The sequence below is a fragment of the Podarcis bocagei genome (assembly GCF_964188305.1).
Source record: "Podarcis bocagei genome assembly, chromosome: 17".
NCBI classification, from domain to species: Eukaryota; Metazoa; Chordata; class Lepidosauria; order Squamata; family Lacertidae; genus Podarcis; species Podarcis bocagei.
In genome coordinates, this window is record NC_138143.1 from 34,508,327 (window position 1) to 34,522,692 (window position 14,366).

Here is a 14,366-nt window from a genome sequence, read left to right on the forward strand (position 1 = left end):
AATCAAATAATCAAACAGTCAAATAGTCACACAATCTAAAAATATTTCATTATAAAAATTAATTAAATCAGATGCCTCTTTATTTAGAGCACAACTTCAAACATATTTCTGAGGGAACTTTCCTAAGGCCAATATAAAATTAAGATCAAATCTCAATCCCAGACTATTACATATTACAGATACCTGGTGGGGAGGAATTTAAAACATCTGGACTCTCAAATAGGAGTTAAGATTAAGGAAGGTTACCATCTATATTTTGTGAATTTACCATCCAACATTTCTCTGATGAAAATAGGGACATCCTATTTAATAAATAAATAAATAATACCCCACCCATCTGACTGGGTTGCCCCAGTCACTCTGGGTGGCTTTCAACATATATAAAAACATAATAAAACATTAAACATTTAAAAAAACCTTCCCTACACAGGGCTGCTTTCAGATGCCTTCTAAAGCTTCTATAGTTACTTATCTCCTTGGTTCGGGGGGTTTGCATAACTCCATACTCTCCAACATTTCTCCGATGAAAATAGGGGCATCTTAAGGAAAAGTGGGACATTCTGGGATCAAATCAGAAACTGAGATGGCTTCTGTAAATCTGGGACTATCCCTAGAAAAGAGGGACACTTGGAGGGTCTGTGATTAATGTATGATCGATTCTCTTTTTCCTCACCACCTGTTGCTAATGCAAACCCAAGTATGGATTTTCTAGACTTTCCATTGTGTACTTTTCCATTGGATAAAGTCCTTGGGGTGGAGATAACCCCAGGATATAAATATACAACGCTTCCTCTTGGCTTTCCCGCTGGGAAGAAAACACCATGAAATTTGTTTGGTTCATAGCCTTCTTGGGAGTGGCTGGTAAGTGTGGTTTCTCATGGTTCCTCTCTGGGTGAAAAGGGGAGATGGCTCTTCCTGCTACTTTGAATATTCCTGGGACTGTTTACCTCTTTGACAAGTAGGGGTCACACCCGAAGGGAAGCTGTGCCTTTGCGATGCCTGTCGCTGCCTTCCAGTCCTGACCAGCTTCAGCCAAATGGAGACAAACACACGAGGCCTGTTATTTTAGGGTTATCAGATGCCCCCAGTTTCGAGGAACAGTCCCCAGATTTGCAATTCTGTCCCCGGAATGTCCCTGGATTTGCAAATCTCTCCCCGGGAAAGGTGGCAGCGGTAGCCTCATCAGCCCGGAGCCAGCCTGGTAGCGCAGTTGGCTCTGGCTGGCTTCAGGAGCTGCTTGCTGCCGCTGCCACTGCTGAAGGAGAACCGGGGATGTCCGGTGGTACAGATCTCCTTCCCCCTTCCCCCTTTGTTTTGACAGATCGGGGGAGGCTCTGGAGTTGCGAGTGGGCGGCCGTTGCCCAGGAGGGGTGCAAGGCGAGTGGTTTCTCTGTCAAGCCAGGTGCAAAGCCCTTCAGTCAAAACAAAGGGGGAAGCGGGCAGGAGATTGGGGGAGGTTTGGGAGTCACGGGCAGGCAGCGCACCGTTGCCCAGTTTTTCAAAACCTCTGTGCATTTATGTTTCACAGGGTGCGAAAGAAGGGCTTTGTACCTTTATACAATATGCATATGTGCTTGGGCCCAGGGTCTTTTGCCTCACCATCCCCACTACTGACTCCCTGTTGCTACTTAGCTTCAAAAAAAAAAAAAAAAAAAGTGTCCCCGGATTCATTGAAAAAAATCTGGTAACCATACGTTATTTTAAAGACAGATTCTTGAAGGAAGAGTAGATGGGCAAAGTGGCTAACCTTCCAATTGGAGACATTGGTGGCTCTTTGCTTAGTCCACAAGTATGTATGAAACAGGACTTGACCAGGCTAGGAAAACATCTGGGAGATATGGAAATTTGGAGTTCTCTTGCTTTCCCTTTCACCAGATGTTTCCTGGTACACTGTGCAATTAGACAACTCTTCGCCTACATGGAGATTACAGACAAGAACCTTGCCTTGCTAAATGGAAGGAAAGAATTGTGGCATGCCAGGGTTTTTTAATTAATGGTAGACAAGACGGACAGCAGGTTGAGTTTCTGCTATGCTTGATCATTTGCACAGTAGAGCCATGGAACATAGACCTCATGAAGCCCAATCTGTAGGCTGGTGTGTCTCCCAGGACCCCAAATACTGAATTTGATGTTCTTTATTCCTCCCCCAGTTGCCTTCCCCATCAATGATGATGATGATGATAAAATTGTGGGAGGCTACACCTGCCAGTCGCATTCTGTTCCCTACCAAGTTTCCCTGAATTCCGGATACCACTTCTGTGGTGGTTCGCTCATCAACAACCAGTGGGTTGTTTCGGCTGCTCACTGCTATAAGTCGTAAGTTTAAAAAACAAACAAACTGGTCATGCTGCTCCTTTCAGCAGTATTGCTCTGATTTTTTATTTACAGTGGTACCTCGGGTTACAGATGCTTCAGGTTACAAACTCTGCTAACCAGGAAGTGGTTGCTCCAGGTTAAGAACTTTGCCCCAGGATAAGAATGGAAATCACGCACCAGTGGCACAGTGGCAGCAGGAGGCCCCATTAGCGAAAGCACGCCTCAGGTTAAGAACCGTTTCAGGTTAAGAACGGACCTCTGGAACGAATTAAGTTCTTAACCTGAGGTACCACTGTATTTATTTTGGTATTCCTTTTGTGAGCAGTAGTAGACACTGCCCCCTGCAGTTAACACTGGAAATAATAATAATAACCACTGGAACATTTAACCTGCATGAGGGTGCATGGGATGTTGGATGAGGGGTAGTACCTCTGATGGGGGACACATTGTGCTTCTTCTGGGGTAGTTAGTCTACCTTTAGTTCCCACCCTGCACTCAGCTCTCACCTGTGGCCCCTAGAAGCTGTCAGCATGTGGCAGCAGCCACACCCTGGGAACAGCATCAGCTGGCCAGCTAAACCAGGTGAGGGTAGCCACTGGGTTTCAAACCCTTGGTGAATTAGGGACCTCCCTGCATGTGAAGACAGGCTCTGGTGGATTGAGCAGATGAGGCCACCAGCGGGTCCAATGGTCAAGAATGCTGTTTCTGCACGTGCTGTAGAGGGAAGTGAGGGGCAGATGGGGCTCATCAACCTGAGAAGGTAGCCCATCTAGGAGAAGGAAACCTCCGATCCTAAACCTCTGCTTCCTTCCTGGGTGGCTTCAGGAGAAGAAAGGGCTGAGGAGTAAACCTACACAAATCCAGAGTGGAGTCCCTGCGCCAGTTAGATGGTGCCTTGTACGCTTCCTTCTGGCAACTCCTAGGGCCAAGGTGTATTTGGTTCCCCAATAAAATGTTTGACAGCCCCATCCTAAGTTGATGGGCATTGCCATTCAAATGATGTACACGCACCTCGTCTTGTGATCAATTATATGAGGAGGGGCTTACCTGCTCCTCTCCAATATTTTATTCAAGTTGACACCCTGTCTGCTGCCAAGCTGGTGCCAAACGTATTCTTCTGCTTTCCTTTGGACCACATCAGAGAGGCCAAGAGGTGGGTCTTGTCATCTGGGCAGCCCAGGACCTCCAAAAACACTGCCCTGGCTTGTGCCCTGGGGAGGTCACTTTGGTGCTGCTAACCCAGTGGTTTCACCCCCAGAGGCACACACTGCATTGTCTCTTGAGACAGACAGATGCCAACAACTCAGCCTGCACTGAAGCAGGAACCACATAGCTCAGTAGAAGAGCATCCGTTTTGCGTGCAGAAGTTTCCAGGTTCAACTCTTGGCATCTCCAGGTAGAGTTGGGGGGAAAGTGTTCCTGCCTCAAACTTGGAGCACCATTGCTAGTCAGTGTAGACCAGGGTGTCCTCAAACTTGGGACTCCAGCTGCTTTTGGACTACAATTCCCATCATCCCTGACCACTGGTCCTGCTAGCTAGGGATGATGGGAGCTGTAGTCCAAAAACAGCCGGAGACCCAAGTTTGGAAAAGCCTGGTGTGGACATTTCTGAGCTAGATGGACCAGATGGCCTATTTTGAGACTAGAAGCTAACTTGCAACCAATCCCACATTTGTCAGGATTCAAGTCACTTTGGAGAATGATGTGCTCCAAAGATAAGGAGCAATGTCAGTGGTTCTGGGGTTGTGTGGGGTGTTGAAACAGGAATGTGGATGATCAAGATGTTCTTCTTTGTCTGAAACCAGACGTATCCAGGTGAGACTTGGGGAACACAGCTTGACCTTAAACGATGGCAGCGAGCAGTACATTAATTCAGCCAAAGTCATCCGCCACCCAAGATACAACGCCAACACACTGGACAATGACATCATGCTCATCAAGCTGTCCACCCAGGCAACCATCAACACCCGGGTCAGATCGGTCAGCCTGCCCACCAGCTGCGTGACCACCGGGACACAGTGCCTCATTTCCGGTTGGGGCAACACCCGTAGCAGTGGCAGTGAGTCCTCCTTTGTGTTCTTTTGTGATGCAGGTGCAAGGGCAAGAATGCTGAGTACAAACCGGGGGTGGGGGTGGGGTAGAGAGCAACATTTTAGCCACCCAACCATGTTCTCCCATCTCCTTCTGTTGCCTTAAAAAAGATCTAGTTGCTTTTAACGTGCCCTTTAAAGTTAAGACGAAGATTGCCATTGTAACTTACTCTCTAAAAGCAATACCCAGATTGCATGGGCATAACCAGGATTGAATTATGGGGACTCTTGAGAGTCCCATGGACTGCAAGAAGATCAAACCTATCCATTCTTAAGGAAATCAGCCCTGAGTGCTCACTGGAAGGACAGATCCTGAAGCTGAGGCTCCAGTACTTTGGCCACCTCATGAGAAGAGAAGACTCCCTGGAAAAGACCCTGATGTTGGGAAAGATGGGGGGCACAAGGAGAAGGGGACGGCAGAGGACGAGATGGTTGGACAGTGTTCTCGAAGAGGCCAACATGAGTTTGACCAAACTGCGGGAGGCAGTGGAAGACAGGAGTGCCTGGCGTGCTCTGGGCCATGGGGTCACGAAGAGGTGGACACGACTAAATGACTAAACAACAACAACAACCAGGATTTATGTTAGGGAGGGAAGAGCCCCAGTAAGTTAAGTATTTTTATTGATTAACTTTCATGGATGGGCAGCTGCCCCCTTGCTCCCCGTTGGCTATTCCCATGCAGGGCTGGTCCAAGTACTTTTGCAGAATGGGACAGGCAGGTTGCTCACTCCAGCAGCAGAGTGTGTCTTCATGGAGCCTGGGGTGGGTGGGTGTGCCCAGGGCAGGCCATGGCAGCCCACCCCTCAATGCTGATGCGATGGCAGCATGAGGACACAATAGCTATGCGCCCTTTGATCCTATCCTTGCCCTCACTTTGTGAGGCTGGGATCAAAGGGTGCGTGCCTGTTGTGTCCTCCCCATGCTGCCCTCCCAGAAAAAGTGCACCCAGGGCCATTGCACCAGCAGCCCGCCCCCCTGACTTCACACCCCTGGCTCACCCTGCTCTCCACTCCATTCCATGTGTATAAGCCAGGCTGACTGGCAGCTGAATCTTATTTCAACACTGACCATATCCTCTTATCGCGAAGGCAGTCTCCTTTAGCAGGATGTGGACCAGGAGAATCCCTCCTCATTGCTTCACTTCCCCAAATCACCCCCAGCCCCGTGCCCCAAATACTATCTATAATCTATAGTTACAGGGGAAAGAAAATCATGAAAGGATGTTGTCCCCGTTTTCAAAATCATTTTATTCGTATGCCGCCTTTCCAAAGTCGAAACCATGCTCAACATATGAAAAATTACAGGGGGAAAGTAGTCATAAACAGTATCAAAAAGTCTTCTTCTTCTCTGGTGATAACTTGTAGTCGAGTAAGATTGTCTTCCATAAACACGGTTTTAACAGTGGGTTTGTAAGTGACTGTGGAGGGCAGTTGTGGATCCACATGTCCTTCCACAGTGGGGACATTGGTTTCCGGGCGGGAGTTGGTCACAGTGAGGGTTTGCCAAACATGCCTTCCTCTTAGCACATTTCTCCCTATCGTCCTGAGTTTGAGCATCTTCAAAGCCCAAGACACCTTTGGTAAAGGCTGTTCTCCAATTGGAGTGCTCCCAGGCCAGTGTTTACCAGTTGTCAGTGTTTATACTACTTTTTTTTTAGATTTGCCTTGAGACAGTCTTTAAACCTCTTTTGTTGACCACCAGCATTACGCTTACCATTTTAAAGTTCAGAATAGAGTAGTTGCTTTGGAAGACGACAATCAGGCATCCGCACAACATGACCAGTCCAACAAAGTTGATGTTGAAGAATCATTGCTTCAACGCTGGTGATCTTTGCTTCTTCCAATGCAATACTTTCCACGTAAATCATAATAATGAATAAAGGTAAAGGGACCCCTGACCATTAGGTCCAGTCGTGACCGACTCTGGGGTTGTGGCGCTCATCTCGCTTTATTGGCCGAGGGAGCCGGCGTACAGCTTCCAGGTCAATGTGGCCAGCATGACTAAGCCGCTTCTGGCGAACCAGAGCAGTGCACGGAAACGCTGTTTACCTTCCCGCCAGAGCGGTACCTATTTATCTACTTGCACTTTGACGTGCTTTCAAACTGCTAGGTTGGCAGGAGCTGGGACCAAGCAACGGGAGCTCACCCCATCGCAGGGATTCAAACCGTCAACCTTCTGATCAGCATGCCCTAGGCTCTGTGGTTTAACCCACAGCGCCACCCTCTATCATAATAATGAAGACAACATTCCTATTTTCTTTTCTCCTATGCTTCCTGCAGCCAGCTACCCTGACGTCCTGCAGTGCCTGAATGCTCCCGTGCTTTCCTCTAGCCAGTGCACAAATGCTTATCCGGGGCAAATCACTCAAAACATGATGTGTGTGGGATTTCTGGAGGGCGGCAAAGACTCCTGCCAGGTAAATCTTCTCTCTTTCCATAGGCACTTCAGTGTAGTGGCATAGAGGTCTCTTGGCAGATGATACAGATGCTCAGTTAGTAGTCAATGATTCAGGAAGGGCAACCCAGCTAGATGGGTGTGGTATAAATAATAAAATTATTATTATTATGTCTGCTAAGCAATATCTAACGGGATAATAGCAAGGGAGGGATGATTTCTTTGTGATCAGGCGGTTCAGAGGGACAGGAGGAATTTTCCCGTTAGGCAGAGTAACCCCCCCCCCACCCAGTCTCTAGTTGCCTATTGCTACCATGGAGGTTTAGGGATGGGGAGAAACCCAATTCAGTTTGCATTTAAATGAGTACCTACCACAGCCGTCCATCAAAATTTGCACTTCTCCAAATTTGCATTGGATTTCTGCAGCCAAAGAATACATATAAAAATGTGTATACGAGGGGAAAGTGTGCATTTTTAAAAATGTGTATATTAGTGAAAATTAAAAAGCACTATATTTGGAGAAATTGCTTTGCAAAAAATGTGTAATGTATATTAGGCAAAATGTGTATGGGAGGGGATATTGGTGTTATTTTCAGGCCCCACAACCTCTTTTATCAGATTCCCCCCCCCCCATGGTTTCGCAAATTTCTACCAGGATGGTGAGAATTTTATTACAATCAGCCCCAAAAAGATTTTATACATACAACATCCTCTGCTAATAGTGCAAATCACCTGATGGCTAGTGGGTTCTCCTTATTTGTCCCAGAGAACTGGGAGAAAGAGTCTTTTACACTTGCATTACTAGTACCTGAAGATAGTTTTGAGATTTGCTTTAGCGTTAATCCCTCCTCTTGTTCAGCCGGGATTAATCCTTGAGTTATTGGTCTGTTTGCAAAAGACAACTTGATAGTTGAGTGAACTAAGTATAAGTCTACTTTCTGCTCTTCATTATAACTGTAGAGAGACCCCATAAGGTCAGTATTAATTTTGGGGGGCCTGCTGTTTATTTGGCAATTCTGCTGCTTTGAAATCCTGTAAAAACTTACAGTGGGATGAAAGGCCTTGGAAATAGTTATGTACTGAAGTTCTCACCCTGGGCCAGTAGGGGGATAGTGTAGATAGTTCAGGTCCACATATGCAAATAAGGAATTGAAAGTGACGTTCAGTGATTGGATAGTTACAGAAAATGGTTACTGTTGAGTTCTAGTGGAGCTCTATATAAGCAGGCTGGCTGAACCCTTCAGTTCAGTTCTGTTCTGACCTGTGAATAAACAAGAGCTGTTTGAAGAATCGCGGTGTCGTCTGATATGTTCACCTACAACTTAACAGAAATCATGGCTGTTTCAACTTATTGGTTGGAAGAAAATGCCACCCTGTTCATTTATTTAACAACATTTATACACTGCTTGAATGTTGGGTGGGAGAGGGAACTCAAAAAGTGAATAGACCACTTTGCCTTATGGTGAATAGCTTGTCAGTGCAAGCATTCAAGCATTCACTCTCTGCCCCTGTTCTGGGGGCTTTCCCAACCCCTCCATTTGGGGTGGGGGTGGGGAGGAGGAGGATGGGAAAGCCCCATTGCACAAGCAGAAGCTCCTGTGCAGGGTTTGCATCGACAGAACAAACCTTACTCGGTTTTGAGTTGCTTTAACTGCCATAGCTCCCCTGCCTCCCCATAATCCTTGGGATTATCATTTTGGGGAGGTGCTGAGCAGTTTCCCTCAGAAATCCCACCCCAACTCCACAGTTATCAGGCTTCGGTGGTACTGTCCAAGAGACTGATGCCTGTGTGGCAGGAATTACAGTGGTGCCTCGCAAGACGAAAAGAATCCGTTCTGTGATTCTCTTCGTCTAGCGGTTTTTTCGTCTTGCGAAGCAAGCCCATTGAAGGATTAGCGGATTAGCGCTATTAGCGGCTTTTAGCGGCTTATCTGCTGATCGGATCAGCTGATAAGCGGCTTAGCGGCTTAGAAAAGGGGGGGAAGGGGAAAAAAACCAGCAGGAACTCGCAAGACATTGTCGTCTTGCGAAGCAAGCCCATAGGAAATTCGTTTTGCGAAGCACCTCCAAAATGGAAAACTTTCGTCTAGCGAGTTTTCCGTCTTGCGAGGCATTCATCTTGCGGGGCACCACTGTAGACAAAAAGGATCTCAATGACAGTTAGTCTATAGTTTTGCAGGGGCACATTCTACGAACTGTTGCAAGGTATTGGAGTAACACAAGTCATATTCCGTCTCTCACTTCTACTGCTTACTGAATAGATTTTCCTTGTGTTCTTTCCCAGGGAGACTCTGGTGGTCCCGTGGTCTGCAACGGGCAGCTCCAGGGAATTGTCTCCTGGGGCATTGGATGTGCTCAGAAAGGCTACCCTGGAGTCTACACCAAAGTTTGCAACTACGTCTCGTGGATTGATAGCACTATGAGATCCAACTGATCAAAATCCAACATATTTTGAGAAGATTCACTCTCCTCTCTTTGCACGCACCGAGAGGACATCCCAGTGAATCGAAATGTATGGATTCAATACTCAAAAAAATAAAACAGTGGTGAAGCTCTTTAATGCAAAGGGAGATCTAGGAATTGTCACTTTGCGTTCTCATTCACCTGAAATAGTGTGTGTGTGTGTGTGTGTGTGTGTGTGTGTGTGAGAGAGAGAGAGAGAGAGAGAGAGAGAGAGAGAGAGAGAGAGAAAGGGACTGATCCAGGAGAACTTCCCAGTCAGTTATGTCTCATGTTAATTAGTAGAACATGAATGGCACTTGGATTTTTCCTCCTCAGGCAGCAAAATATCTTGGGTCATATCTGTGCAGCAACAATTATCATGTACATTCCCCAGTGAAGGGGTTTGTGACTGGTTTCCTGTGCAGCCTCTTCACTGTGTGATCTTGCTTAGCGCAGAAGTAGGTGCCCGTGTCCCTCGGCTTTGCTTCTTTCAAGATCAGATTCAAGCTGAAATCTCGCATTCCAGGGCTCTCAAAGAAGTCTTGAAATTCCTTCTCAATAGGAAACCTGTCTCCAGCACCTTCTCTGGAATAAATCACTAGCTGGAGCCGTGCATCTTCCCTCCTTTCTTGCTTATACCAGTACATGTAGGTAAAGCGGGTTTTCGGTTGGGAGCATTTCAGGATGACTCGCTCATTTCCCCTGACAATAATATCTGCAGACTGGTCTACAGCACTGCCTTATAAGAAAAAGAAAGGAATGCAGGTAAAAGAAATTAAGAGCTGAATTAGATGGCTTACAATTAAAGGGAGATGTTGCAACTTCAAAAAGAGTATGTGTCAACCTGATTAACCCCAGATAATCAAGATTAGCCAATACTAATAAATAATAGTTTGACAGTAAATAATAGTTTGACTATTATTATTATTTAGTTTGACTAAATAATAGTTTGACCGTGCCATTAAAAACTATTGATATAAGCAAATAATAATAATAGTGAATTTTGGGGTTAAAAATGAATCCCAGGTTAGAATAGTTTAAAGCCCATGGAGTTAAGAGATGGTGGTAGTAAGAAGTTGCTTACCTGACGGGAACAGTAAAGTGAGCAGCAATTGGAAGCTTATTGATGGAAAGGAACCTCTCAGCAGATATTTGCCCAACTCCGGGCACAAAACCATCCTTGGTGCTCTTCAAACAGCTAATGCAATGAAGCGCAGACTGGAGAACAGGATGTGTTGTGCGGAAAGGAGTGGAAATAAAAGAGAAACCACTCAAAGGGGGGGGGGCTAGAAGCAGAGTCAGCTGGGAAGGGAACCGTTCAGGGGGGATAATAATACGCATTTAAATGGCAATCTGGTTTTGCTGAAATTTCTTTCAGTAGTTCGCAAATCTCAAAAAGAGAAACAAAAGAAGTTGGATGAGGCCAATAGCCCACAAATGCTTGAATCCTGTTGTTACAGCAGTTAACCAGGTGACTGAGCACATGCGCATAGCATTACCATTCATGCCATAAAGAAACATGTGGCAGGAAGAGATGCCAGCGTGTGTGTGAGATGGGTGTGGGTGTGTGAGGCTGATGTTTAGGCCTGGGTAATGTATCAATCCAATGCCCAGGACTAGTACGAGGGCCAGACCGCGATGGCAGCTTCACCCTGGTGGAAGAGGGACTCAGGAGCAGTGGTGGTTTCACCTGTGATATACTGCCAGGTGAAGCTGCCATTATGGTCTGGCCCTCATACCACACGAACAGGAGGTTGGTGGGGTCTTAGATCACAAGGCATCTGACCCTCACGGGAAATAATTAGCATCACACGTCATACCCAGCAGGTATATAAGAGGATGACCCGGCCTGCCCAGGCCATAGGCCAGCCCATATTCAGCAATATCAAGTTACAGTATAGGAAAACTGGTGCTATTAACAGTAATCCTTCTAGTTGGTTAATTGGTTCGGCAACTTTCATGCACATGACATGTGATGCTAATTCTTTCCCGAGAAAGTTAAATGATAACCATTAAAAGGCAGCTACAGGAGAGCTATGAGATTAAGGTGAGGGTCAGATGCCTTGTCAATCTCAGCAGGTATATAAGAGGACGACCCAGCCTGCCCAACTTGTTTCTCAGTTGATCATGTCCCCTGCCTCCAGATTGTGTGAGTTTCAGTCGCCTTTGCCCGGGGATGGGGGTTCCTTCTCTCTCCTGGAAGAAAGAGATAGCCCAGCCGGGCAAAGGAGGAGGCGGCAACATCAAATGGCCCCCCCGCCTTATTACCAAAAGAAAGCACAAAGCCTGCATAAGTCTCACACGCTGAAGTGTAGGTGGGTTCCCACGAGGCAAGACACAGTGATAACATCAAGAACCTTTACTGAACTACATAACAGGAGCAAAGCAACTGCTTATATACATTTCTGAAGGCCTGGGCCACTCCCACTCCCAACGTGGTTGGCTGTCTAAACTTCCAAGCTGCGAATCGAGACTCAGAGTTTAAGGGCCAATGGCAGAGGCCCAAATCCTGAAATGTTCTGTGATTGGATATCATGTGTCGAATCAGAACACAGGGGCTCAGAATCCTTAGTCCAGACTCAAGCTCAGGCAAACACAGACCACCAGTCTATTGCTTCCCCCTCCCCCATTTGCAGGGAGCTCAACCCACATAATATAACAACAAAACAAAACAAAACAAAAAACTGTGAGATCCCTGCTGGTGTCTGCATCTGTCTTCCTCAACATGATGCATTCTAGAGGTTTTGGACTACAATTCCTATCATAAAATTATAGAATTGTAGAGTTGGAAAGGACCATGCGGGTCATCAAGGCAGGAATCTTTTACCCAACGTGGGGCTTGAACCTGCAGTCCTGAGGTTAAGCGCCTCATGCTCTACCAACTGGGCTATCTGAAGTGCCATTGGCCATGCTAGCCAGGGTTGATGGGAGTTGTAATCCTGCAGTACGTGGACGCTACCAGGCTGACAAGGCAAGTCCAGAGCAAGAGGCGTCTGCCCCCAGAAGCTTCATTTCTCCACTTGTCCTCCTTGTTCTTTCCCCCTCAGTTTGTATCAACCTAATACAAATTGCAATAAGTTTTTAATTTAGGGTTTCCTGGCTGGTAATTTTCCCTTCAGCTGCAAACCCACCTGCAACCAAGAGAGAAACAGCCATACACCCCGTGATCTCGACCTTCGTCTCTGAGGGTTTGCTGTTTCTAAGCAATCTTCAGTCTTTTCTCAGAGGCCAGGATTTCCTCTCCTTGCAGAAATAGGAAGACTCAAGAGCTTCCCCTTCGGGATGGAAGGCTCCTCTGCATAGCCGTTTCAAAAGGTGCCACACATTTTAAAACTGATTTACTGCATTTCATAAAATTTATAGCACCGCCTGGTTATGTAAAAAGAAAAGAAAAACCCCACTCAAAGTGGCTTACAAAAAATGCATTAAAAACTCAAACCCCCATTAATGGGATATATTGAAAACACAGACACAGAGCCCCCTTTAAGCTGACCCGGAGATGGTTACTCCAAAAGATCAACGTGGAAGCATCTGCTTGTTGTGGAAGTCTTTCTTCAACCATGGATTTGCATGGAAAAATAAAAACCTTTGCTGTAGCTTCAAATGTCCTTTGGGTGAGGTGTCTGTGTGGAGTTTACATCATAAAGGAAAAAGGAAAGGGACCCCTGACCATTAGGTCCAGTCACGGATGACTCTGGGGTTGCGGCACTCATTGGCTTTACTGGCCGAGGGAGCCAGCGTACAGCTTCCGGGTTATGTGGCCAGCATGACTAAGCTGCTTCTGACGAACCAGAGCAGCGCACGGAAACACCGTTTACCTTCCCACCAGAGCGGTACCTATTTATCTACTTGCACTTGGTGCTTTCGAACTGCTAGGTTGGCAGGAGCAGGGACCGAGCAACGGGAGCTCACCCAGTCGCGGGGATTCGAACCGCGACCTTCTGATCGGCAAGTCCTAGGCTCTGTGGTTTAACCCACAGCGCCACCCACGTCCCTTTCCCACCATCATAGCACTCCACAAATAAAAGCAATAAACCTTTGAAGAATTGAAAGGGCAAATGCAGCTGGGAGAGGAGCAAAACTGTCCACAGTAGCCCTGTGGGGGTGGGCATGATGTTCTTCGCAGGCTCTTTTTGCAGTTAGAACTGCCCGTCTGCATATGGGGTCCTCTGTAGATGGGAAAGCAGAAGGGAGTAGGGAAAGATAAAACCTTGCAGAGGAAAGGCTTCATTCAGCAGCCCTCGTTGCGGGGTTTTCTGAGCCTTGCGGCAGCAGCAGTCCTTACGGAGCCTTGTAGCAGTTGTGGCAGTGGGCCTAGCAATGGTGGCAGGGCCTCGCAGAAGTGGTAGGCCTTACTGGGCATCGCAGCGGCAGCAGACTTTGCAGCAGTGGCCTCATCACAGCTGTGGCAGAGGAAGTAGAGAGATCCCAGCTGCTGGCAAAGGTCAGGCAGTTGGGGGTGGGGAGGTGGCAGTGGTGGTGGTGGGCTGAAGTGGCTTGAGCGGGGTGGCAGGCAGGTTGTGCAGGGGGTGACAGGTGGGGTGCCCTGGATTTAGGTCAGAATAAAAGGTAAAGGGACCCCTGACCATTAGGTCCAGTCGTGACCGACTCTGGGGTTGCGGCGCTCATCTCGCTTTATTGGCCGAGGGAGCCGACGTACAGCATGACTAAGCCGCTTCTGGCGAACCAGAGCAGCGCATGGGGACGCTGTTTACCTTCCCACTGGAGCAGTACCTATTTATCTACTTGCACTGGTGTGCTGTCGAACTACTAGGTTGGCAGGAGCAGGGACTGAGCAACAGGAGCTCACCCCATCGAGGGGATTCGAACCGCCGACCTTCTGATCGGCAAGTCCTAGGTTCTGTGGTTTAACCCAAAGCGCCACCCGCGTCCCTTTAGGTCAGAATAGAGTTTCTCAAACTTGGGTCTCCAACCCTCTGCCAAGAAGTAGTACTATAGTTTTAATGAGTGTATCACCTATTTTATTTTTTTTGACAGTATGTCAGGGGGAGTACAACTCTGCTTCTCGATCTCTCTGCAGCTTTGGATACTCTAGACTAGTCTTTGTTAAACTTGGGTCTCCAGTTGTTGTTTTTACAAATCACCGGTCTTGCCACCTAGGGA

At 47.2% G+C, this 14,366-nt stretch overlaps 1 protein-coding gene and 1 long non-coding RNA gene across 2 annotated transcripts; one reads left to right on the plus strand and one right to left on the minus strand.

The window, feature by feature from the left end:
- Positions 1-760: 760 nt before the first annotated feature.
- On the plus strand, positions 761-9,366 carry LOC308576913 (trypsin I-P38-like). Its single transcript, XM_081177009.1, has 5 exons — positions 761-861; positions 2,151-2,316; positions 4,122-4,375; positions 6,686-6,822; positions 9,085-9,366. The coding sequence occupies exons 1-5, from the start codon at positions 822-824 to the stop codon at positions 9,232-9,234; spliced, it is 747 nt and encodes a 248-aa protein (XP_081033135.1). The 5' UTR covers positions 761-821; the 3' UTR covers positions 9,235-9,366.
- A 114-nt stretch (positions 9,367-9,480) lies between these two features.
- Positions 9,481-10,403, minus strand: LOC308577129. Its single transcript, XR_014003466.1, has 2 exons — positions 10,327-10,403; positions 9,481-9,981 (listed from the first exon to the last, which is right to left on the minus strand). It is a non-coding gene; the product is annotated as an uncharacterized lncRNA (long non-coding RNA).
- Between the last annotated feature and the right edge of the window lie 3,963 nt (positions 10,404-14,366).